The sequence below is a fragment of the Schistocerca piceifrons genome, chromosome 6 (assembly GCF_021461385.2).
Source record: "Schistocerca piceifrons isolate TAMUIC-IGC-003096 chromosome 6, iqSchPice1.1, whole genome shotgun sequence".
In the NCBI taxonomy this organism is placed as follows: Eukaryota; Metazoa; Arthropoda; class Insecta; order Orthoptera; family Acrididae; genus Schistocerca; species Schistocerca piceifrons.
The window spans coordinates 452,602,160-452,628,215 of record NC_060143.1 but is presented as its reverse complement, the minus strand read 5'-3'; the positions used below and the strand labels follow the sequence as shown (position 1 = coordinate 452,628,215).

The 26,056-nt window shown below is 40.6% G+C and overlaps 1 protein-coding gene across 4 annotated transcripts in view; it reads right to left on the bottom strand.

Moving 5' to 3' along the window:
* Nucleotides 1-2,050: 2,050 nt before the first annotated feature.
* The window catches only part of LOC124802783 (GMP reductase 1-like), a 96,353-nt gene continuing 72,347 nt past the window's right edge, over nt 2,051-26,056 (bottom strand). For all 4 annotated transcript variants that reach the window (XM_047263782.1, XM_047263780.1, XM_047263783.1 and 1 more), the window contains one exon: nt 2,051-3,298. In XM_047263782.1, the coding sequence (XP_047119738.1) occupies nt 3,100-3,298 (199 nt within the window). In that variant the 3' untranslated portion in view covers nt 2,051-3,099. The remainder of the gene's footprint in view (nt 3,299-26,056) is intronic.

Genomic DNA, 26,056 nt, shown 5'->3' with positions numbered 1-26,056 from the left:
TTCTTGCTACCGGATCTCAGATTAATTTTCGCTAGCACGACGTGTACTTCTGTTTTGAAAGCTAATCTGCCATTACTGATAAATCGTAGTGGAATCTAGAAGTGTATTTCTAATGTACTTAAGAGAGAGGAGACGATAGGTTGGTGCATAAAGGATTTTTGAAAATGAGTACACAGTTAAAGTCAACAGGTTTATTCAAAATAAAATTTTCTATTAAGCAACAATAAATTTTAGGCATATAAATATTTATAAACAATAAAAGTTAATTGCAAAATACAGTTGTTTATATGTGATTCCTCTTGTATAATAGTGCGTTTAAATCACAGCCTTTTTGATCTTAATACTATATCTTGCATTTTGGTAACATGGAAACTAAGTATTATTTCGTTTAATATATTTGAGCATAGTATGTTTTAATGTCCAGATGCGCAGTAAACATACATCATGAACCAAAGTGTGCTCTCTTCAAAATAATTTTAACTTTAGAATCCCTATTATATCAATTACAAGTTTTGACAGGATCACATTTTTTTTGTACATTAAGTATAAATAAAATCACAAAACTAGACAAATTTTAAGAAGTGTCAAAACATAACTTATAATTTTGAAGATACATTACATATTTGACAACAGCAAATGTGCAGGGTGTTTTTATTAGTTTTACTACAAGTCACATTACTGACAATCAAAAACATGACAACATTTTTCAAAAGATAATCAACTCACAGGTAATTAAATATAACTGTCTTTTCAGCTATAAGTTGATACAATGTTATTGACAGCGTGCTATTGGCAGCCAGTGATATAAAGTATGGTCTTGCTAACTGAAATATACTTATTCAAAATTGTTTAATATGCTGCTGCAGGGTTGCTTTATTTCTTTGGAAATACAAGAACATTCTATTTTGTTTTTAATTCTTTTTATATGCATGGAAAATTTTAAACACTTCTTATTGCCCTTGTATGGGTGTTTGATGAAGTTGGTACAGAAAATACCTGCACCTATCTTCTGTACCATTGAGGCACACCAACTTGAGCAGTATTGTGAAAGTTGTACATTTTATATTGGGTCCTATCCACTAATGTTGTGCATTGTGTCTGTATACTTGTAAGGGAACTGTCAGCACGGTTAGATATAAAACAAGCCAAGAAGCAAATAATTGGCCAAAATTTATTATTGGAACTCACCCCCCACCCCCGGAAAAAAAAAAAAAAAAAAAAAAAAAACAAAACAAAAAAAAAAACACACAGACAGACTGATGTGTAATTTAGCATGTGGTGTAGGTTAGGTTGGAAGTTGATAATTTGGTTGTGAGTTGGCAAAGCCAGTGAATGTGAAATCAGTAAAATCTGGTTGTGGTAACAAATTGTCCTGTAACAAAGCCTAATATTAATATTTGTGTCCTACTGAAATGCGCTTTGGGGGAAGGGGGGTGTCCAATATGAAACTTTTACCAAATAATTAGTGAAGCGCTTATGTACAAAAGATTAATCTCTCATTTGGACAAGCTCAGCATTCTAATTTGACGAATGAAACACCTATGTTTGTATTTTTTCTGAGTCATCTTACAGCATTCAACTATTAACCCGTAAAATTCAAATGCAAAAGCTGGCAAACTGTATCATCATTCAAACGATGTGCTACTGAATGAAGAGAGAACACTAACAGTTTGAGAGAAGAGCATTTGTATTTGCAATAAGTCAGGTGGTGAACTTGTAATATTTGATCAAGTATGGGCAAATGCGAAGAGAAAGACAGGTGGGATTTAGTAGTATTGACTAGATTTTTAAGTATTATTATGCATAAGGAGCGTAATTTAAAAACATTGATAATGTCTGCCATATATTATGCTTATTTATACTGGTAATGAAGCATCTATCACAATGTGCAGAACCTACAATCTGCATGTTGGAAACAGTAGATCATTTATAAAAGGTACATACAGAGTTGCTATGTAAGACACAAATTTTGAGACTCATGACAAGAAAGAAGACATGTTTGGAAGTTTAATGTACACTAAAATCCTCGAAGAATGGTACGTGTACTCAGGTTCAATAACAATGAAAAAGAGCAATATCTTACATTAATTTCTTTTTTCCTTTTTTTTTTGCCCAAAGGTATTTGGAGAATAAATAGTGCAGAAGGAATATTACAATAATAAGGCTTAAGCAAATCTGCATACAGATAAACACTGTCACAAATGCCAAGATTAGTGTCTGTAAGCTCTCGTACAAGTGATGGTTCTGAGCTGAGTTGAAATGTTGTAAACTGTCCTTTATTGTCTTGAGTTGTTATACCGCAAGGACTTCTTCCACAAATAAATAAAAATCTGAAACACTAGTCAGATCTTTGAATATACTTCATTTATAAGTAGTCTACTACATGAAGGGTGCATCACAAAAATAGTTGTCATTTCACCATTGGGTATACTTCAGATTTACACTTACATTTACCCACTCCACTCGACACACCCCCTCAACCCCCATCTGCCTGCTGAACTGCAGCCCTAACATTAACACAGCAAAAGGGTGACAGAAAATAAATGGAATAGTTCCTGCACCTGGATATGGAGCCCCCCCCCCCCCATGCAGATTGAAGAGGCATTTGAAGCTGTACTTTATGTACTTTGCTAATTAAGAATTTACAGCTCTATTATTATTATTATTATTATTATTAACAGAGTTGAGTCTAATTGAGGAAGATAAGCAATGGAGACCAATGATAATTCAACAAAAATTGTATTAACCGACTGAAAATTTTCAAGTATTTTTTGGTTTCTACATCAGACTATCTTTAACAAGAATAAAATTTTAATATGTTTAGATGAGACATCATAATTGATAAAGTTAATCAATATCTATATTTTTCATAGAGAAATCCTGCAGACGTAAGTATTTGTAGAATTTTATTCTTCTAAGATAAATAATTGCTAAGCAAATTGTGCTTAGTTCAAGTGATTATGGGAGACAAATGAGAGGTGGTCTCTGTCTCTCTCATTGTTTTAGTGGAGGGTGCTTCACAAGCAGTGTCATACAAAGAAGCAAAGGCACAAATTGTTTGTCAATGGAATGAAAATTTAGACCTAATTTTCAGGAACATTAGTCACCCTTAGTTACACCATCATACACTTGATTTACTTGCTGTGTGCAACGAATAAAAGTTGCTCGACGAGGCAATTCCTTTAGTTTAGCAGCACCTGTGTAGGTACAAGCAGAACGCAAACCACCCAGTATGTCTAAGACCGTTGACTCCACATCTCCTCGGTATGGCACTTCCACTGTTTTTCCTTCAGATGCTCTGCAAGTAAAGCAGTGAATAATTTTAGAAATAGGATAACGACACAACACTCCAAAATAAAAATGTAGCTCTGCCCCCCCCCCTCCATCCACATACACACACCAAGCTTTCAGAAACAAAATTTCCTCTGGAGGGGGGCTGGGCCAGAGAGAGAGAGAGAGAGAGAGAGAGAGAGAAAGAAAAAGAGAGAGAGAGAGAGAGAGAGAGAGAGAGAGAGAGGGGGGGGGGGGGGCTTCAAATGCCAAGAGCTGTTGGTAAATGATTCCTTATTCACAACAAGTATCTTATCTTGATCAGTGCAAATGAACACCATATGTTAAGGGACAGGCACTCCTTATTAAATTTCACACTTCTGATTCATTTTAGCAGTAACAGTTTTGTCCACTGAAATATTATGGTGGCACGTTTGGCTTGGCTAGGTAAATCTCAATATATTTTCAGAAATACTCTCATACAGTTGTTCTATGGGGCTGCTCCACCCATACACAAAACTAATATTTTCTGAAGGTCGTGCCCCACAGCTCACAAGTATTTGAAAAGTGTCATATTGGAAATATGACTTTTTCAAATACTTGCAACCTGTGGGGGGGGAGGGGGGGGGGAGGTGTCAGCACCTTCACAAATGAAGTTATTACATCAGAAAAGTGAGAGGTGAAGGTTGGAAGGTATGAGAGTATTAATGGATTGAGCAGAGAAGTTACACTCAGGATCCTCGCTGCAGGATGACTCATCAACACAGAAATAATTTCTGTAACAGACAAGAAATAATTGGCACAGAGGATATAATAAAAGAAACTTCGCAAAGTCAAAGTTTTTCAGAGATTGCTGAATCTATCTGAAAAGAATCAAACTGATTTCAGGCCTCGATTTGTTACTGGTAAGTGCGTTGTAGGTTTACTGTACATGTCAAAAACAAAGCACCAATCACAAGCAGTGGCTGGAAACCGTTGGCCCCATCTCTTGAAAGATGAAGGTCTGCCAGAAACGTTTCAGCCACCATTTTGTATGATAAAAAGGGTCTCATCTTAATGTGTACCTTGCAAAGAGTAAAGTATTAACTATATAATATTATGGAAGTCTTCACAACCAGGGATCATTCCTGAGACAAAGCTTAGGTTGCAAACGAAAATAGAATACATCCTATTCATTGTTTCTTTTTGTCTATATCAGATACTCTCTGTATTTAATTTAGAAGTTAAGGTTACAACTCACAGAACAGTAAAGGCATTGAGTCATTGGCTGACACATAAATAGGACTGAAAACTTTGGTAGCTTTGGACTTTGCTGCTGAGGCACCTTCTGCTGTACCTAGTGCAGTGGATCTGCCCCCACAGCAGGGTGAATGGTGGGTAGTAGGTGCTGGGTGCTAACACATTTGTGTCACTTGAGGTGGAGGGCCAATGTGGAGGATGGGCGTCTGGCTTTACCTGTTTGCCCTATAAGTGAACAGGTGGCCATTACTTAAGCAGGATCTGAGCAGGCACAGGTGGGCAGGGGCTCACCAGTTATCGGGAGTTCCAATGGTAGGCACATTGGAGCCCCTTCAGAAGAGAGTGTCCATGGCTAAAAGGAAAGCTAATGTGCACTCGATTTGTCTACCAGGGGTCTCATCCAATATGTGGAAGCGGCCTTGCCTTTGGCTATGTGGGATGCAGTCATCTGTAAGTTCTGGCTCACATTGGCACCAATGACTCATGTCACATGGGTTCTGAGGCTACTGTCAGTTCGTAGATGTAGGTGGTGACAGCTGCTGACGTCACCTGTGGGATGCAAGCAGAGCTTGCAATTTACAGCATTGTTCGCAGAGCTGATTGGGGTCCTTCAGTATGGAGCCGAGTGGAGGGTCTCAAACAAAGGCTTTGTCAACTCTGACGGTCATAACGCAACCTTCTAGACTTGAGTTATCAGATGGGGAATTATAAGACTGCCCTTCTCAGGTCAGGGGTGCACTACACAGAGGAAGCAGCTGCTCTGGTTGCTGAGTACTTGTGGATTACACACGTGGTTTTTCAGGCTAGGCAGTAGTTTGAGGTACTCTGATGAACACTCACCATTTTATACGCAGACAGGGAAATCAGATCATGTTCAGAGTAAAGACATTTCAACTATCAAAATTTGATCAGTAAGTTGTTGAAGTATTTGTAATGAAGTTCCCAAGTTTACTGCCCTCCAGGAAAGTTCTCATGTTTGAATTATTCTTGGGACTAAGAGCTGGTTAAAACCCAAAGTAGAAAGCTCTGAGATATTTAGTGAGTCCTGGAATGTTTATCAGAAAGACCAATTAGATGTCATAGGAGGGGGAGTGTCCAATGCAGTTAACAAAAATATTGTCACCAATGGAGGTTAAAACTGAGTGTGACAGTGAAGTTACCCCGGCATTCATAACAGGCGTAGGTGAAACCAAGTTAATCGTTGAACTTTTTACTGGCCATTCGACTCTGCTGTGACAGTTCTAAGGGCCATTCAAAGAAAATCTACAGTCAGTACTGTGTAAATTCCCAGGTCATTCAGTACTAGTTGGAGGCGATTTTAACCTAATGAGTACAGACTGGGATGTCCAGGGATTCATTGCAGGGGGAGCAGGCAGGCAGTCTTGCGAAGTACGTTTTGACATGTTTTCCAAAATCTGTCTTGAATGGCTAGTTTGGCACCCCACACACAATGGAAATATCTTACACCTTGTAGCTACAAACAGGCTGGATTTTATCAACAGCTTCAGTACAGAGACGGAGATTAGTGATCATATCATTGAACTATGGTTATGAAAGTTAATAAATCAGTCACGAAGGCTAGGAGAGTATTTCTACTAGAAACAGCAGATAATTAATTGTTAGCATCTCACTTAGGCAATGAATTGCAATCATTTAGTTACAGTATGAGGGGCACAGAGGAATCACGGGCACAATTTAAACCGATTGGAAATCTGTTCTCTGGACAAGTACATGCCTGCTAATTAGATTAAGGACAGAAGAGACCCACCATGGTTTAGCAAGGTAATTTGGAAAATGCTGAGAAAGCAAAGGCTTTTTCACTCGTGGTTCAAAAGAAAACACCCAAATGACAGGGAAAAGTTGGTAGAGATTTGTGTGTATGTGGAAAGATCTACGCGCGAAGCCTGCCATACCACCGTCATACCTTAGCGAAAGATCTGGCCGTGAAGCCATGAAAATTCCGGACCTATGTAAATCGTTTAGCGGATCTAAGGTTCCCATCTAGTTACTCATTGACCAGTCTGGTGTTGCTATTTGTTGTTGTTGTTGTTGTTGTTGCTGTTGTGGTCTTCAGTCCTGAGACTGGTTTGATGCAGCTCTCCATGCTACTCTATCCTGTGCAAGCTTCTTCATCTCCCAGTATGTACTGCAGCCTACATACTTCTGAATCTGCTTAGTGTATTCATCTCTTGGTCTCCTTCTATGATTTTTACCCGGCACGCTGCCCTCTAATACTAAATTGGTGATCCCTTGATGCCTCAAAACGTGTCCTACCAACAGATCCCTTCTTCTAGTCAAGTTGTACCACAAACTCCTCTTCTCCCCTATCCTATTCAATACCTCCTCATTAGTTATGTGATCTACCCATCTAATCTTCAGCATTCTTCTGTAGCACCACATTTCCAAAGCTTCTATTCTCTTCTTGTCCAAACTGTTTATTGTCCATGTTTCACTTCCATACATGGCTACACTCCATACAAATACTTTCAGAAACGACTTCCTGACACTTAAATCTGTTAGCAAATTTCTCTTCTTCAGAAACGCTTTCCTTGCCATTGCCAGTCTACATTTTATATCCTCTCTACTTCGACCATCATCAGTTATTTTGCTCCCCAAATAGCAAAACTCCTTTACTACTTCAAGTGTCGCATTTGCTAATCTTATTCGCTCAGCAACACCCGACTTAATTCGACTACATTCCATGATCCTCGTTTTGCTTTTGTTGATGTTCATCTTACATCCTCCTTTCAAGACACTGTCCATTCCGTTCAACTGCTCTTCCAAGTCCTTTGCTGTCTCTGAAAGAATTACAATGTCATCGGCGAACCTCAAAGTTTTTATTTCTTCTCCATGGATTTTAATACCCACTCCGAATTTTTCTTTTGTTTCCTTTACTGCTTGCTCAATATACAGATTGAATAACATCGGGGAGAGGCTACAACCCTGTCTCACTCCCTTCCCAACCACTGCTTCCCTTTCATGTCCCTCGACTCTTATAACTGCCATCTGGTTTCTGTGCAAATTGTAAATAGCCATTCGCTCCCTGTATTTTACCCCTGCCACCTTCAGAATTTGAAAGAGAGTATTCCAGTCAACATTATCAAAAGCTTTCTCCAAGTCTACAAATGCTAGAAACATAGGTTTGCCTTTTCTTAGTCTAGCCTCTATGATAAGTCGTAGGGTCAGTATTGCCTCACGTGTTCCCATATTTCTACGGAATCCAAACTGATCTACCCCGAGGTCAGCTTCTACCAGTTTTTCCATTCGTCTGTAAAGAATTCGCGTTAGTATTTTGCAGCCATGACTTATTAAACTGATAGTTGGGTAATTTTCACATCTGTCAACGCCTGCTTTCTTTGGGATTGGAATTATTATATTCTCCTTGAAGTCTGTGGGTATTTCGGCTGTCTCATACATTTTGCTCACCAGATGGTAGAGTTTTGTTAGGACTGGCTCTCCCAAGGCCGTCAGTAGTTCTAATGGAATGTTGTCTACTCCTGGGGCCTTGTTTCGGCTTAGGTCTTTCAGTGCTCTGTCAAACTCTTCACGCAGTATTGTATCTGCCATTTCATCTTCATCTACATTCTCTTCCCTTTCTATAACATTGCCCTCAAGTACATCGCCCTTGTATAGTCCCTCTATATACTATTAGGAAATTAAAACAAAAGCCAAAATTTTAAATTAACACGTTCAAGAAATCATTCACACAGGTGAATCATACAAGCATACCACCATTTGACCATCACACAGTCCCATATGGACAACACAGTAATTGGCATCCCTGGTGCAAAGAAACAACTGAAAATGTTGAAAACAAACAAGTTGCCTGGTCCGGATGGAATCCCAGTTCGGTTTTATAGGTAATACTCTACAGCTTTGGCCCTTTACTTAGCTTGCATTTATCACAAATCTCTTGCCAGTGCGAAGTCCTGCGCAACTGGAAAAAGAGTGCAGGTGACTCCTGTATATAAGAAGGGTAAAAGAATGGAACTGCAAAATTACAGACCAGTGTCCTTTACATCAGTTGCTGCAGAATTCTAAAACATATTCTGCATTTGAATGTAATAAATTTCCTAGAGACCGTAATGTGTATGTCCTCGTATCAGCGCAGATGTATAAAACATCGCTCATGTAAAACAGTTTGCTCTTTTCTCACATGGTGTAATGCGAACTGTGGATGAGGATGGCGGGGGGGGGGGGGGGGGGGGGGGGGAGCAGCAACAGGCACATTCCGTACTTCTAGATTTCCAAGAACCATTTGGCATGGTACTCCGCTACAGACTTAACCAAGGTATGAGCATAAGGAATGCCGCTCCCAGAAATTTGAGGGGCTCAAACAGTTCTCAAATAATAGAACCCAGAATGTTGTCCTCAATGGCCAGTTCATCAGAGACTAGGGTATCATTGGAGTGCCCCAGGGACGTGCAACAAGACAGCTATTATTTTCTATATACCAGGTGGTTATAATTAAACTTTCCCTATCTGATGGAAACTAATTACTGTATAAATACCAAACTTGGTAGCATTAATGTCAAGAGTATGGGGTGCACGATTTCCATGCATTTCAGCACCGCCATCCAGCTCCAACAATGGACACCAGGTGCCGTGATCAGTCATCGTGATTCATAGTCTCACACACCTGATCCCAGTTGCAGTGCATTTGTTGTTGTGTCAACATGAGCTTGGAAAAAAGGAGCAGGGCATTATTGGTGAAGCTGTATAATGAAAGCAATGGTAATGCTGCAGCTGTACTTCGAGAATATCGCCGGCTGAAAGGATTACAGTAGGGTCCTCTTTTCCCACCTCCTGTGTGGAGCATGGTGAAGTATGAAGTAGTTCAAATCAACTGAAGAACTAGGCATCATTCCGGGAAGAGGCCACCTCTGGTTGACGAAATTGCACATAATGCTGCGTGCAATTCCCAATCGTCAGGCAGTGCATGTGCTGTGTCACAACAGTTCCAGACCCCGTGGTCCACTGTACGGAAGATGCTTCAAACTATTCTCAAATGGTATCCATACAAGATCCATATTGTATAGCAGCTTGCACAACAGGACACACAGCGACCTGTTGACTTCGCTCTCCACTTTCTCGCAAGGACTGAAGTTGATGAGTACTGGCCCTGGACCATTCTAAGAGCAGATTAGGCTCATTTTTCTCTGATGGGTGAGTTGAACACACAGAACTGCCAAGTGTGGTAATCTTCAGTCCAGTCACTATGCATGAAGTTCCTCTGTATGGCAATCGTGTTACCGTATGGTGTGGCTTCACAGCTACATTCATCACTGGCCCATTCTTTCGTGAACAGGTTGGTGCTCAAGGACCAAAGACATGCAGTTCAACTGGCCAGCGTTACTGCAACATGCTTCGCCAGTACGTCATACCTGCCCTACAGGAGAGGGATGCACTGAACTCAACAGTTTTCATGCAAGATGGGGCTCACTGTGTATCACTCATGAAGTTCACCTGCTTCTCCAAAACACATTTGGAAACAAACTATCAGCAGAGCATTTCCAAATGCTTAGCCAGCACAATCATCTGATCCCACTCCCTGTGATTTCTGGTTGTGGAGCTACCTGAAGGACAGGGTTTACCAGGGAACATTAACACATGCTGATCTGAAGTGCAGCATATCAAGAGAGGTAGTCAGCATACCTATGGACAGGCTTCGTTCTGCTGTGCAGAATGCAATCCTGTGCTTTCAGTCTCTTCTGGACACTGATGGGCACCATATTGAGCCCCTTTTATAGCAGTAATGGTACCAGTATGTAATGGTATGATGTACCATAGCTACACATTGGAAGTGTTTCAACTGAATTGATTCTGCATTAGTTCTCTTCCCAATGTCCTTGACATTAATGCTACCAAGTTTGGTAATTGTACGGTAATTAGTTTCCATGCTATAATGTGTTAAATAGGGAAGTTTAATTATAACCACCCGGTGTATTAAAGGTGTGGCAGACAGGGTGGGCAGCAATCTGCAGTTCACTGATGATGCTGTGGTGTACAGGAAGGTGTCCAGCTTGAGCAATTGTATGTGGATACAAGATGACAGACAAAATTTCTAGTTGGTGTGATGAACAGAATCTAGCTCTAAATGTAGAAAAATGTTTGGACACAGCGTTAGTAGTGTCCTGCTTGACACAATCATGTCATTTAAATACCTTGCCATCATATTACAAAGCGATATGAACTGGAACGAGTATGTAAATATCGTGACAGGGAAGGTGAATGGTTGACTTTGGTTTATTAGGAGAATTTTAGGAAAGTGTGGTAAAGGAGAGACCACATATGGAATGCTAGTGTGACCTATTTTTGAATACTGTCAGAGTGTTTGCAATCTGCATCAGGTCAGATTAAACAAAGACATGGAAGCAATTCTGTGGCAAACTGTTAGATTTGTTACAGTAGGTTCGAACAACATGCAAGTGTATAGAACCCTCAAAGTTAGTCATGCTTGCAATTGTATGGTTTTACTTAACCCATCAGAAATTTTTCTGTGCAGAAGGAATTGTCAAGCATGTATGTTTTCAGTTTTTCTTTGAATCTAACTTAATTAGCTCACTATTATCTGCGCCATTCTAAGACTGAGTAAAGAAAAGTGTAAGCCATTTCTTCGTATTTTATTATATTTGTGAATGTTACTGTCATTTCTGAACTGTGGTTTGTTATTGTTGACTATAAATTTCATATAGGAGTAAATTTACTCTCATGCTGCTGTTATTATGCCCAACTGTTTAAAGAGTTGTTTACAAGAGGTTCTACAGTGGATCTCGCATATCATCCTTACTGCACACTTCTGTGCATCACTTTCTTCCTTGATGACGAGTTACCCCACAATATGAAGCCATAAGTCATCAGTGAATGAAGATAGGAATACTAAGTCTACTTTTTGACATTTTCATCTGCAAAATCTGATATTACAGTATATGTAATGCAAATACTGCAGAACTTACATGTTTCAAAAGATCTGTGGGTGTTACTTCCAGTTGGGGTCTTTTTGAATATAAACACCCAAGAATTTAGGATATTGTGATTCATTTATTTATTTAAACTGAGGTATCATTTGTAATTTTGTGGCAAGACTTTGTAGAGCAGATAATTGCATTTATTGTGTTTTAACTAAGTTCAGTGACAGCCCATTTGATAAGAAACAATCATTTATTTAAAAAAAAATTATTTACATGCAAGTGGCAAAAGTTCGTCCATAAAGTATGATTATAATACTTGCACTGTCGGCAGAGAGAACTATTTGTGCTTCTTTGATATATATGGTTGCAGATCATTTACATATAACAAGAACAACAGAAGGCCAAATTTCTGTCCCTCTGATACACCTACATGTAGTGATTATTTTCCGTTCTGAAGATGTTGTTTCTTTGTTTATACTCCTTGAGTTTCTTAATTCAACAGTCTGCATGCTTTCAGTCAATCTGTGGGAGGCAGAAAGAGGGGTTCAAGCTAGCAGCTTGGAAGGAGGGAGCTGGTTTGCTGGCTAGTAATGGGGGAGGGAGGGGGTGGCTGGTGCACAGGCTAGGCATGTGATGCAAGGATACCAGGGCCAGAGCTGTATTGCGCACAATGGGTGTGGGGTCAGTGGGAGATTGAGGCCAGCAGGATTATGAGAGCAAAGGTTGTGTTGTAAGTTACTCACATCTGCACAGTTCAGAAAGACTAGTTGGTGATGGAAGGGACAATCCCAATGGCAAGGGTTCAGCCATTGAAATCAAGCATATTGTGTTGCTTTGTTCTTGGCCACAGTTTGGCAGTGGCCATTCATTCTGGTGGACAGCTTGTTGGTTGTCATATCAATGTAAATAGCTGTGCAGTGATTGCAGAAAAGTTGGTGTATGACTTGCCTGTTTCACAGGAAGCCCCACATTTGATGGGACTGGACAGGATACGCCTATGACAGGACTGCAGCAGAAAGTGCTGGGTGGGTGGATTGGACGAGTCTTGTACATCAGTCTTCCAAGAGGATACGATCCCTGTGGCAATGGGTTGGGAGTGGGAATAGGATAGGGATGGACCAGGATATTATGTATGTTGGGTGGGCGATGGAATTCCACTTTAGATGACCTGTGGTGGATCTTGCTTAGGATGTCCCTCATTTCTGTGCATGATGTTAGATAATCAAACACCCAGTGAAGGACATGTTTCAGTTGTTCCAGTCCAGGGTGATAATGGGTGATTTGGGGGGGGGGGGGAGGGGGGGCAGTCCTTTGTAATTGATTCTCTGGGGTGGTGGGAGGACTGGGGGTGTGTGAGGATTTGGCATGGGAAATCTGTTTATAGAGTACACTTGGTTGGTAGTGCTTGTCAGTAAAGGTCATCGACAGGCCTTTAACATACTGGGAAAGGGATTTTGCATCACTACAGGTGTGTGTCCATGTGTGGCCAGGCTGTATGGGAGTGATTTTTTGGTGTGGAAGTGATTCCAGCTGTCAAAATGTATTTACTGTTGGTGGTTTAATACAGACAGAGGCGTAGTGGAGCCATCAGAGATGTGAAAGTCAATATCCAGGAAGATGGGACATTGAGTTGAGGAGAACCAGATGAAGTGGATGGGAGAGAGGATGTTGAGGTTGTGGAGGAATGAGAATAGGGTGCCTTGGTCCTTAGTCCAGATCTTATCATCAATAGACCTGCATCATCTCTGTTAACCCCTGTCCCCTCCCCCTCCATGTCACTATCCTCAAACTCCACATCGCCTTCATTGTGTGCTGCACTCCAATGGCTCCAGTACCCATGCATCAATGATTCAAAATTCGGCTATTCGATATGCAGTCGCCAGTACTCCTAAATTATTTACATTTTACTAGAACTTTCCTACATATTTATTTTGAGAGAGGTGTGTTATGGTTTGAGTGTATATAATACAGGGTGTTTATAAATTAATTACACAAAAGTAGCCTTTAATTGTTAAAAATAAATAAATAACTTACAGAAATTGTTAATACAGTATATCTTCAAGTTTTATTCCTGCCTTTCACTGTTAGTTCCCGATGTCCCACCATGCGGCATGCATGAATGAGTTTTTCGATCAGTCACATGGAGTTTTAAAACATCACAAGCCCTAATTCAAAGACAAACTGATGTTAATTGGTACAATGGTTTTACTGAAACTGGCTGTGTATCACGTAGGGCACCGAGTGAGGGTCTGCCAACAGTATCTGATGCAGCAATTGAAGTAGTGTGGCATTCTTACATTTGTAATCCGAATAAATGAGCGACATGTGCCAGCTTTGAACTGAATGAGCTTAATGTCACAATATGGCAGGTATTACAGGAGATGTCTGTCTTTCAAACTGGAACTGTTGCAAGTTTTTAACAGAAAATGACAAAGAAAAAAGAGCTGAGTTTTGTGTAGAAATGTTTAACAAAATGCAGATTGAAGATGATTTTCTTAATAAAATTGTGTTCAGTGATGAAGCCATCTTCAACAGCTGTGGTAAACTGAATGGGCAAAGATATATGGGACTTGGCTAAGGAAAATATTTTTTGTGTTGTAAGCTGTAACAAGATTTATGATCCTTTATTTTTTGCCAAGTGAACTGTAACTTGTATTTCATACCTGGATGTGCTTGAATATTATAAAATGCCTTAATTACAACAGAATATGGGCAAAGAATTTATTTTCCAGCAAGATAGCACACCACCACAGTATCTGTGTGAATTTGTTGCATATCCCCATAGGAATGTGCCGACTTGGATTGGATGTGATGGAACAATATCCAGACCACCACAATCACCTGCCTTAATCCCAGTGGACTTCCATGTGTGGAGTTATATTTAAGACAGTGTATGTTCCTCCACTTCCGGGAAACATTGATGAGCTGTGACAACAGATAACACAAGCAGATGCCACCACAGATCAAGTCTTGCTTCGCAGGATTTGGCATGAAATTGATTACAGATGGGACATTTGTCATTTTAGAAAAGGTAGCCAAAATGAAGATTTGTCAATAAAACTTGAAGGTATACTACATTCAGTTCCGTATTAAACATTTCTGTAAGTTATTTTCCTTTTTTGCAGGGCTGGGGGAAGGTTCAGATGGATAGAGCTGGGGATGGACAGAGAGAGGGGGCAGGAGGGGATAGATAGGGAGAGGAAGAGATGATAAGAGAGTTGGAGGGAGAGGAGGAGATGGACAGGGATAGAGGGATGAGGGGAACGAAGGGATGGACAGATACAGGAAGAGCAATGTGTGCAATGTTTGTGTTGAATACATATGTAAGCTATTTCTCAGCAAAAGAGACTAGTATCTCGTATAAATGTATGTGTGTATATTCAACATCAAAACTACTAAATCAATTTCAACTAAACCTGATACATATACCCCTTACTGGATAGAAGCACTGTGGGTATAATAACCACCTACTTTTTAAAGGATTGGGGTGGGGATGAACAAAAAGCATAATACACCACACACAAATATAAGTACCTAGACTATATTCATCCAGTATTTGAGATGAGAGGACTGAGCGACTTGCAACAAATTTTACATATAATTTCAAACCTATTCTAAACGTTTTCTCACTTACATGCTTAACATCAAATATTTAACACATTAACTCATTTGTAAAGTAATCAAAAGTTCAAAGCTGTTTTATATAAAAGAGTTTCATTCTTTAAGAATCAGAGGTTTACTGCTCATTTACTATCTGGAAAGAAGTGCTGTGATGTTAAGAATCACCTGCACCCCATTTGGGTGGGTATGAAAAGGGGGTGACACTGAAGAATACATCACAAACACCTGGGGCAATTTCAACCAAATATGGTAGGTACATGACTTATTTTTTGTATAGTTATACTGTGGGAGTAAGACTCCTCACTATCTCGAGGAGTTGGGGTGTGGATGAGAAGGGGTGATGTAAAAATGTTCAAAAATGACCTGTTGATATTTATTTCCAGTATTTAATTGATATGGGCTACTTTTAAAAGTATGTAGTGCAATTTGTCTCTTACTTGTGCTCTTCAGTGTGTCAAACAGGATGCAAGAATGAGCACTGCAGCAAGCCAATAATTTTGTCAATGTGTTTCCAGACCTAAGGTCAAGCCTCAGAGCTAAGTATCACAGATTTAACATCCACTCTGGAGTCATATGGTGTAAAACAGTAGTGAATCAGACATGCATGTGTGCAACATATGTGACATAAGTATATGTTTAACATCATCTGCTAATCTCCTGGATCGATTTCAGCCAAACTTGGTACAGTTACTACTATTTGGAAATAAGTACTGTGGAGGTTAAAAACCACCAAACTCTCACTGGGGCGGGGGTGATGGACAGAAGGGTGGGAAGAGGAAATGGACAGAGAGAGGAGGAAATGGGCTAATACAAGACTGGAGTAAATGAATACCCTGGAAACAATGGGTTTCTCAAACAGTAAATTTTGATGCTCTTCTGAATTCTCATAAAAGGCGTATTTAAAAATAAACTATGGTGTACAGTATAGCTTGGTTTTTGTCAAATTTAAAAACAGCCTTTCCCTCACTACTAAACAGGGAGGATACTTGCTCCAATCCTGTGTTCGAATGCTCAGTCTGTCTCACACTGTTTTGCAAGCGGTTTCTTTACTCTTAATACCAAACAGTCCTGTTGCTCTTTTGTGATTTACATATATTTGTTCTACTGATGGTCAGACAAGATCACAGACTAGAGACTGCAGAACTGACTGGACCTCATATGCACGTTGAACCATGAAAACCTTCTGTAAAAGTTTAGTATCACCAACTAAAGGTGAAGGTCATATGGTTGTTTTGCCATGTCATGTTCTAATGGAGGAATCAAGGTATTTTGAGCAATATCAAGCTTGCAATTGGAGTAGTTGCATAAGATATAAAATGAATGTACAATGTATGGTCTGATCAGATTTTAGAGCGAAGAGCAGATTTGGGAAAAGGGGGCGGGGGGGGGGGGGGAGTCCTTGAACTCATCTGCAGCAAGAGGCACAAACCACTTCCTCCCTCCATTCCCCAGCCCAATCTACAGCTGATGCAATGTAATAAACAACACCCCTCTAGACTGGTGCAAATGAAGTCAGTAAAAGTAAAAGAGGTAAGGATCAAATGCATACCAAACATTAGGAAGAGGCAAATGAGAATAAAACTAGATAAAAGACCACACCAGCATATTGGTCTGACACAGCTTATGGGCCCCTGGCAGGCCTTAGCAGGCTGCAAGAGATACAGCCACCCCGTCCCAGATCCAGTACGGTCCAAACATTGCAGCTAACAATAAGCCTCATCTTCTCAAAGAAAGCATAAACCTGTTTGACTGTTCTTTCATTGTCGACCACTATCACAGATAAGAAACCTTTAAGATCCCACATTTACTGGAGCTCTAGAAGAGGGTACTCCACACACTAAGCATTATGACACCATGAGTCAAATGAATTGTCTAGTATGGAGAGAGCATAAAACTGTGGCCTCCATGAATGGAAGGAGGAAAGCCACAGGGCAATGGTCTCCTTGTTGACATGCAGTTTTTAGAGGGACAGGTCGACCCCATTCCCTGTTCCAGCAGTGACAGGCCACCTTTCACAGATGCGTTCGTATGTCAGGACTCAATACTCCCACTGCCAGAGTCAGTCGAGTGGTCACCTCCCTGGTTAGGCAATCACCCATCTCATTCCCCAGGGATACTAATATGACTCGGGGTCCAGTGCAAGACATGTGAGATGCCATAGAGGCTGTGATCGTGTAAAACTTCCCAGAAAGTAGACTCTATTGGGTGGTGTGTCTTTATTTATTTTGTTGTGATTAGTCTTCTGATTGGTTTGGTGTGGCCTGCCATGAATTTCTCTCCTGTGCCAGCCTTTTCATCTCAGAGTAGCACTTGCAACCTACACCCTTAGTTATGAGCAGGATGTATTCAAATCTCTATCTTACTCTACAGTTTTACCCCCTACAGCTCCCTCTAGTACCATGAAAGTTATTCCCTGATCTTGTGATAATGTCCTATCATCCTGTCCCTTCTTCTTATCTGCCTTTCCCTATATTCCTTTTCTCGCTGATTCTGTGGAGAAACTCCTCATTCCTTACCTGGTCAGTTCACCTAATTTTCAACCTCAAGTGCTTCGATTTTCTTCTGTTCCAGTTTCCACACGATACAATATTGCGCTCCAAAAGTACATCCTCAAACATTTCTTCCTCAGATTAAGGCCTGTGTTCAATACTAGGAGACTTCTCTTGGCCAGGACATCACCTTTGCCTGTGCTAGTCTGCTTTTTACGCTGGCCTTTCTTTGTCCACCATGGGTTATTTTGCTTCTGAGGTAGCAGAATTCCTTCACTTTGTCTACTTCATGATCACCAATTTTGATGTTAAGCTTCTTGCTATTCTCATTTCTGTTCCTTGTCATTACTTTTGTCTTTCACAATCCACATTCTGTAGTAATTAGACTGTTCGCTCCTTTCAACAGATCCTGTAATTCTTTCTTACTTTCACTCGAGATAGCAATGTCATCGCTGAATCTTATCAATTTTCTTTCACCCTGAATTTTAATCCCACTCTTAAACCTTTCTTTTATTTCCATCATTGTTTCTTCAATGTGTAGATGAACAGTATGGGAAAAAAATTACACCCCTGTCTTACAGCCTTCGTAATACGAGCACTTCACTCATGGTCTTCTACTCTTATTGTTTTCTCTTGGTTCTTGTACTTCCTGTACATTACCTGTTTTTCTCTACAGCATACCCCTATTTTCCTCAGATTTTTGAACATCTTGCATCATTCTACATAGTCAAACCTGTCTTGATTTTTCTTCAGTCTTTCTTTCATTATCGATTGCAATGTCAGTACTGCCGCTCTGCTGCCTTTACCTTTCATAAAGCCAAACTGATCGTCATCTAACAGACCCTCAGTCTCCTTTTCCATTCTTCTGTACATTATTCTTGTCAGCAACTTGGATGAATAAGCTGTTAAGCTGATTGCGTGGTCTTTGGAATTGTGTGGATTATTCTTCTCGAAAACCTGATGGTGTATCACCAGTGTCATACGTTCTACATACCAACATGAATAGTCATTTTGTTGCCACTTCTCCCAATCATTTTGGAAATTCTGATGGAATGTTGTCTATCCCTTCTACCATACTTGATCTTCATCTCTTTTAAATCCTGATTCTAATACTGAATCCCTCGTCTCTTCCCTGTCGACTCCTTTTCTTCTTCTATCTACTCTCTCATCTACATTTAACACTGGAATTCCCACTGCACTCTTAATGTTGCCATCCTTGCTTTTAATTTCATCAAAAGTTGTTTTGACTTTTCTAGATGCTGAGTCAGTTCCTCCAACAATCAATTCTTTTTTTTATTTCTTCACATTTTTGTGCAGCCATTTCACCTTAGCTTCCCTGCACTTCCTATTTATTTCATTCCTAAGGAACTTGTATTTCTATATGCCAGAATTTTCCTGAACATTTTTGTACTTTCCTTTCTTTCATCAATCGACTGAAGTATTTCTTCAGTTACCTATGGTTTCTTTTCAGTTACTTTCCTTGTGCCTTTGTTTACCTTTCCAACTTCTGTGGTTGCTCTTTTTAGAGATGCCAATCTCTCTTCAACTGACATGCCTACTGAGCTATTCCTTATTGCAGTACCTATAGCCGCAGAGAACTTGGGGGATTTCTCTTCACATCTTAGTATTTTCATATCCCACTTCTTTGCGCACTGATTCTTCCTGGCTAGTCTCTTAAACTTTAACCTATTTTTCACCATTGCTATTTGTGATTGGAGTCTGTACCTGCTCTTGGGTATGCCTTACAATCCAATGTCGAATTTCGGAATCTGTCTGACCATCATGTAATCTAACTAGAATCTTCCCACGTTTCCTGGGATTTTTGAAGTATAGTGATTCTTGAACAGAGTATTCACTATTGCTAACTGATATTGCGGGACTTCGTCACTCTTTTCCTCTCTCATTCCTACTATCTAGCCCATAGTCTTCCATAAGATGATGATCTACTCTTGCCTCTATAACCCATTCAGTATCCTCATACATTTTCTCTACCTCTTCATTTTCTGCTTGCTGTCCATGTGGTTTGCTGTCGATTCTGATGAGAACAACGCTTTCACTGAACTGTTTACAATAACCTACTCTCTGAATACCTATCTATTTGTATCAAATCCTACTCCTGTTGTAACATTTTCTGCTGCTGTTGATGTTACCCTATACTTATCTGACCAGAAATGCTTATCTTGTTTTCACTACACTGGCCCCCACTGTAATGAGATTAAACCTTAGCATTTCCTTTTTCATATTTTCTAACTTCCCTACTACATTCAAATTACTGACTCCTAGAATATTATCCTTTCGGTTTTATTCCATATCTCTCTCTCTCTCTCTCTCTCTCTCTCTCTCTCTCTCTCTCTCATGGTCACCTTCCCCTTGGCAGTCCCCTCCTGGAGATCCAAAAGGAGGACTAGTGTGGAATCTTTTGCCAATCAAGAGATCATCATGATAGTTTTTCAGTTACATGTCCTCTGGATGCACATAATGTGTGCCTAATACAGTGGTTTCCATTGCCGTCTGCATCCTCATGCCTTTGATCATTGCTGATTCTTCAGGCTTTAAGGGGCAGTTTTGCACCCCTAAGGGCAGGAGATTTCCAAACATCTGTCCACTCCTCTACCCTTCATGACAAGGCCATTGGCAGAATGAGGGTGACACCTTGTGTCGAAAGTCTTCTGCACCTGTTGCTGATTTTTATTCAAAATTTAAGTAGTGGCAGGGTTTGAACCAACCCAGGACTGAGGTGGTTTTGATTACTAGTCAAAGACATTACCCCTAGATCACAGCAGTTGCTAATAGCCTGCAGACTACTCACTGAGTCATTGTATATCAAAATTTGGTTCATCTACGTCTACATCTATACTCTGCAAATCACCATGAGATGCATGGCACAGGGTACTTCCCACTATAGCAGTTATTAGAGTTTCTTCCCATTCTATTCATGTATGGAGCGCAGGAAGAATGAATGACTGAATGCATATGTACGTGCAGTAATTATTATAATCTTATCCTCACAATCCCCATGTAAGCACTACATATGGGATAGCAGTATATTTCTAGAGTAATCATGTAAAGCCGGTTCTTAACACTTTGATAACAGACTTTCTTGGGATAGTTTACATCCTTCTTCAAGAGTCTTCCAGTTCAGTTCCTTCAGTAACTCCCACAGATTAAACAAACCTGTGACCATTCATACTGCCCTTCTCTGTATGCATTCAATTTCCTCTGTTAGTCCTATTTGGTATGCGTCCCACACCATTGAGCAATATTCTAGAACCGGTTGTAGGAGTGTTTTGTAAGAAATCCCCTCTGTAGACTGATTACACTTCCCCAGTATTCTATCAATAAACTGGAGTCTACCACCTGCTTTACCCACAACTGAACTTGTGTCGTCATTCCATTTCATATCCCTACAAAGTATTACATCCACATATTTATATGAGTTGGCTTATTCCAACAGTGGCTCATTGATATTATAATCATAGGATACTATTTTTTTTTTTAATTTTGTGAGAAACACAATTTAACGTTTCTGAACATTTAAAGCAAGTGACAGTCTTTGCAAAATTTTGAAATCTTATCAAGATCCAACTGAATACTTGTGCAGCTTTCTTTCAGATAGTACTTCATTATGGACAATTGCATCATCTGCAAAATCCTGATCTGCAAGATCATTAATATATAACATGAACAGCAATGGTCCCAATACACTTCCCTGGGGCATACCCTAAGTTACTTCTACATCTGATGATGGCTCTCCATGGTGTACCTCTAGGTAAAAAGGAAGGGTCTGGCAATAGCTTGTGAAAATGACACAGATCTCTGGCAGAGAATGTATTCCTGGTTGCTCATATAATTCAAAGTGTATCCTGTCCTTCTGGTATCTCTACAGCCTTTACCACAGATGAGTTTGGTACCTCTGGACTCATAACAGAGAGAAAGATGTGTTGATGTGAAATGGGGCAAACAGAAATTTAAAAGCTGTGGAGTAGATGTAACCTCTTAACCTATGATATAGGTAGAATAAGAGGGACGGGGGGGTACATAAAGTAATCCAATGGATACAGTCGAGTGGAGAGAGAAAAAGATTTAAAGATCTCAACAGAGGATTTCCAGCCAAATTCCAATTTGGAGTTATACCCTAGATCAAGCATCAAGAGACAACACTCATGAGGAAGGAAAAGAACTTTATAGTTTGGTTGGTTACGGAATTGGCAGACTGTGGAGGCATAGTTAAGCAGTAGGTGGTGGTACAGAAACCATCTCGATAGGATCCCAGACTCCACCAGAAGATGGTCACCTGGCCTTGCTTAGAAAGCCTCAGTGGCAAGCCTTACCACGCGACAGTGTCTTGAGTCTGGTAGCCTCAATGCTGATAGTGTCACTGAACCACACACTTGGGATCCATGGTCCAGCCATGGTAAAACTTAAGAATGTAATAGTGGTGTGGCCCAAGCCCACAGAGGTATGACCGAGAAGTTTAGTCTCTGCAGGCAACTTAATTTGGGCTGATGGATGTGTGACAGCTACATCAGATTATTGCCAAAGAGTATGCCTACAAAACAGGATTGTACATCTGCTTCAAGATGCTGAGTTTCTAGTTAATGTTCTAAGTTAGGGTAGATCCTGGTGCACTGGTTGAAGTTCAAGATTGCTTTGGCATGGGAGAAATGAAAATCATGGTCAAGGGCCCAGACAAAGCTCTCTGAATGACTTCTTGGACCTGCCACTCAGTGAGGGCATGGACAGAGCTGTACCAAATGCGAAAATCATCTACGTTGATGGCAGGAGTAACCATTGGTCCCACATTAGCACACAAGTCCATTGATAGTTCTGAGGAAAAGGGAGATGTTGAGGACGGAGCACTGGGGTACACCATTCTCCTACAACTGTGGTGAACTTGGATGTGTTTCGACTAACCTTGAATGACTACTGGGACAAGAAATTTTAGATAAATGCCAGTAACACACCACAAAACCCCCAACCATGGAGAGTGGTCAAGGTATGATGGCAGCAGGCGGTGTCACACACTTTATGTAAGTCAAAGAAAATGGCAATAAAATCATGGTGTTTAGTAAGGGCCAGTCATACTGCAGTTTCTAACGTGACCTAATGTCTGATGTGGACCACACTGGTAGGTGGATAAAAGGCTCCATACATCCAGCACCGTCAATGGATCACAGTCTCCTCAAGTCATTTACATAGCACACAAGTAAGGCTGATTAGTCGGTAGCTATCAGCGGAAGCTGGGTCCTTTTCTGGCTTAAGGATTGGGGTGAAGATCTTCCATCAGTATGAGGGGCATCCACTTCTAAGCCTGGATGTTTCATAATGAAAAACTGATAATTTAATTTTTTCTAATCCACAGTCAGGTATCAAATCATTTGATTACAGATCAAGTCAGGTTCTGGGGCTATGTCTTGAGATGAGTTGAAGACACAAAGCATCTCTCATTATTTTGTTAGTAGTTGGTAATATAGCTCTGTACAGTATACAGTAAAGGTCAAGTAGATGTCCTCCAGCCTATCTTTACATGCCTTGAAAGTGGGAGTGTAAGAAGCAGTCACTGATGCAGTTGCAGTGTGGATTGTTGCAAAATGTTGTATTTTGACAAGTGAACGAGGGGAAATACCACCACGAAGTCGAAAGCTGGGAGTAGTCACGGAGAACTTTAAATCACAGCTGTTTGAAGATTATGAGACTGACCATCAAGGGGCGTGACAGGAATTGTTGAAAATCTTGCTGGCAGTCTTGGATTGTCGCCACAATTTCCTCAGGCCGCCTTGTGAATGGGATTGCTACATCAGATGCACTGGTAATTGCAGTTGTTACATCATGAACACTGTCAATAAGTCCAGATAGCACAACAGCAAAATCAGCGTTCAAAGTGTGAGAATGCCCTCTGGAATGCCTGATGAGCCTGTCACTCTGAATTGGGTTGGAATGTGGATGACAGGACCACCAGGTAGCATTCACAGTTGCAGAGATCATTACATACAGTCTACTGTGATAAGTTGACTAAGTTGGGCGAGGAAAGAGTAGTATCAATGGCTGCGAAAAAGCTGTGTGTTGCACTGAAATAGGTAAGGGATTTGTCATTGAGAAAACAATTCAAAATCATCAAGCAGCTTTTCAGTGAGAATACCCCAACTAGATTGTCTGGAACTCTCCCAGGGAGGGACTATGCACATTAAAACCCACAAGCAGTGGGATGGGTGTGGAAAATTGCTGTATCAAGTTAAGCAACTCAGGGTACCATATTTCTGTATGATGGCAGCTAAATGTTGCAAATAGTGAAATAAGTGGTTGCTCAAATAAAAAAGATCACCACCTCCAACACTGTTTGGTGAGGCATCCATTTATTTGTGTGAATGAACATGCAGACTCCTCCATATGCCCTCTAGGAACTGGCATGTTTCCTACAGTGAGCACAATATGAATGCAGCTTAGCATAGTGATTACCAGGAAGAAGGATTTCTTAAAGAGTAATACAGATTTGCAAGATAGAATGAATAGCTGTCGTAGTTCAGGGAGCCGGGAGTAGAACCCATGGGTGTACTATGGAGGAGAATGAAAAGGCTAGAGTAGTAAATCACGCTCCAGTGTATTCACTTACCAGCATCTACATTTGTACAATGTCCAGGAATAGACTGGAGGTCAGTTAAAACAGGGTGATCCAGGGGCCATTGAATCTGTCAGAATCACCTTTACCGTGGCGTTCTTTGCCTTTCGAACTTCTGAAGGTTTTTAGGTCTGCAAAGGAATGTCCAATTTCTGATCAGTAACAGAAGGTGAGGGGGGAGCTCTACAGCCTGCAGTTTCTTCAGCCACTGGCTGATGTCAAGTTTACCTGGATCTAGAAAGGAGATTCCTCGGAGGAGTCCCCTCTGCCAGAAGACACCAGAGAAGACTCCTGGATTGAGGTCCACAATTTTGGTAGGAGATAACATGATAAAATGGTTGACACTGCCTCAGATCATGATCATTTCATTGCAGGGTGATGGGTTGATCTGGATGGGCAGCATAATTATTATTTTTTTTTTTTCACTGTTGTCATGATAACAGATGAAGGCATTTGTACTACTTTTTAGCAACAAATAGGAAATCGGCATGTGGGAAGGGTGCCAATTCTCACAGCTGACACTATGTATAGGATAGACACAATGTTTCTACCATGCTGAGTTCATTCATAATTGACACAGGGACACCAAGATGACCTATGTTTGTAATGGATGCATAGCATATGTGGTGATCTGTAGGATTTGACATCACAAAGGTAAACCATCATCATGTAAATGTTCTCCTTTTCCAGGAGCACCATCTCTTTTAATGCTAGAATAAATGCTCTCGTGACAGCTATTATCCTTTGGTGCCTTCTGGATATGCTGGTCCCCTCACCATTCCTGGTTGGCATGTAGTTCTTCATCCCATTGTAATATCAAGTATGAGTAAAAGATAATGCATAGTGTTTTGTTAAAAATCCTATGGAGAGTGACTGGAATACTGCCCAAAGAAGTAAGTGAAAATAAGGCTCCAGACTGAGCAAAGTCAAGTTCCACTTTCTTGATCAGGAGGGAGCTGTCCTATATCTTTTGCAATGTTGTCACTTCTCAGTACTTACCTTTTTGGGGTCTGGTCATTAGAAAGGTCTCACTATCTAGTCTAGTATAGATCAAGTACAGTGGTGAGTAGGGTTCTCCATGTTGATGTTGCTGTCCATTCCCCACGGCATAGACGGGGTGAGAACACTTTGGGCTGTCATGGTGGGCATCACAGAGTTCCAATTATGGTCTCATTTGAGTTACTTCATGGCAGACTATCCACCCTGGTGTCACCCACTAAGATCAGCCAGAGTTCCAGTGCCCCAATAGGAATGGGCATTTATTCCTTAGAATGGGTGGAGAAATCACAGTGCAGACACCAGTAGTGCCCCAGTGGGGATGGGCACTTATTCCTTAGAACGGTTGGTTGGTTGGTTGGTTGGTTTAAAGGCGGGAGAAGGGACCAAACTACGAGGTCATCGATCCCTTGTTCCTAATAAAAACAATGCCACAAGTGCGAGAATAAAATGGACGAAACATATAACACAAAATGGAAAGAAAGGAAAAGCCACAAGAACAAAGAGAAGGCAACGAACACTAAAAGGAACAAAAGAGGGCAAGAAAACAACAGAGAGGCTAGAAACAGAAGAGAGTAAAACATTAAAGCAGATTACAGTGGCTAGCCAACCACGAGGAGAAAAAAAGGGAAAGCCAGCCACTCTGCAACACATTAAAACCTCCACCCTAAAATCACTAGAGTGGAGGACACAGAGGGACAAAGGACATGCACTAAAAACTACATAGAAGTATAAAACCCACTCTCACAGATAAAATGTAAAACTAAAGCTGCTGTGGAGGCATTGTCGCCCAACACCAAAGGCAGGGTGCTGGGAAAGTTAAAAGTCTGCCGCAGAGAGGCTAAAAGTGGGTAGCCCAGCAACAGGTGGACGACTGTCGTTTGGGAGCCACAGTGACACTGAGATGAGTCCTC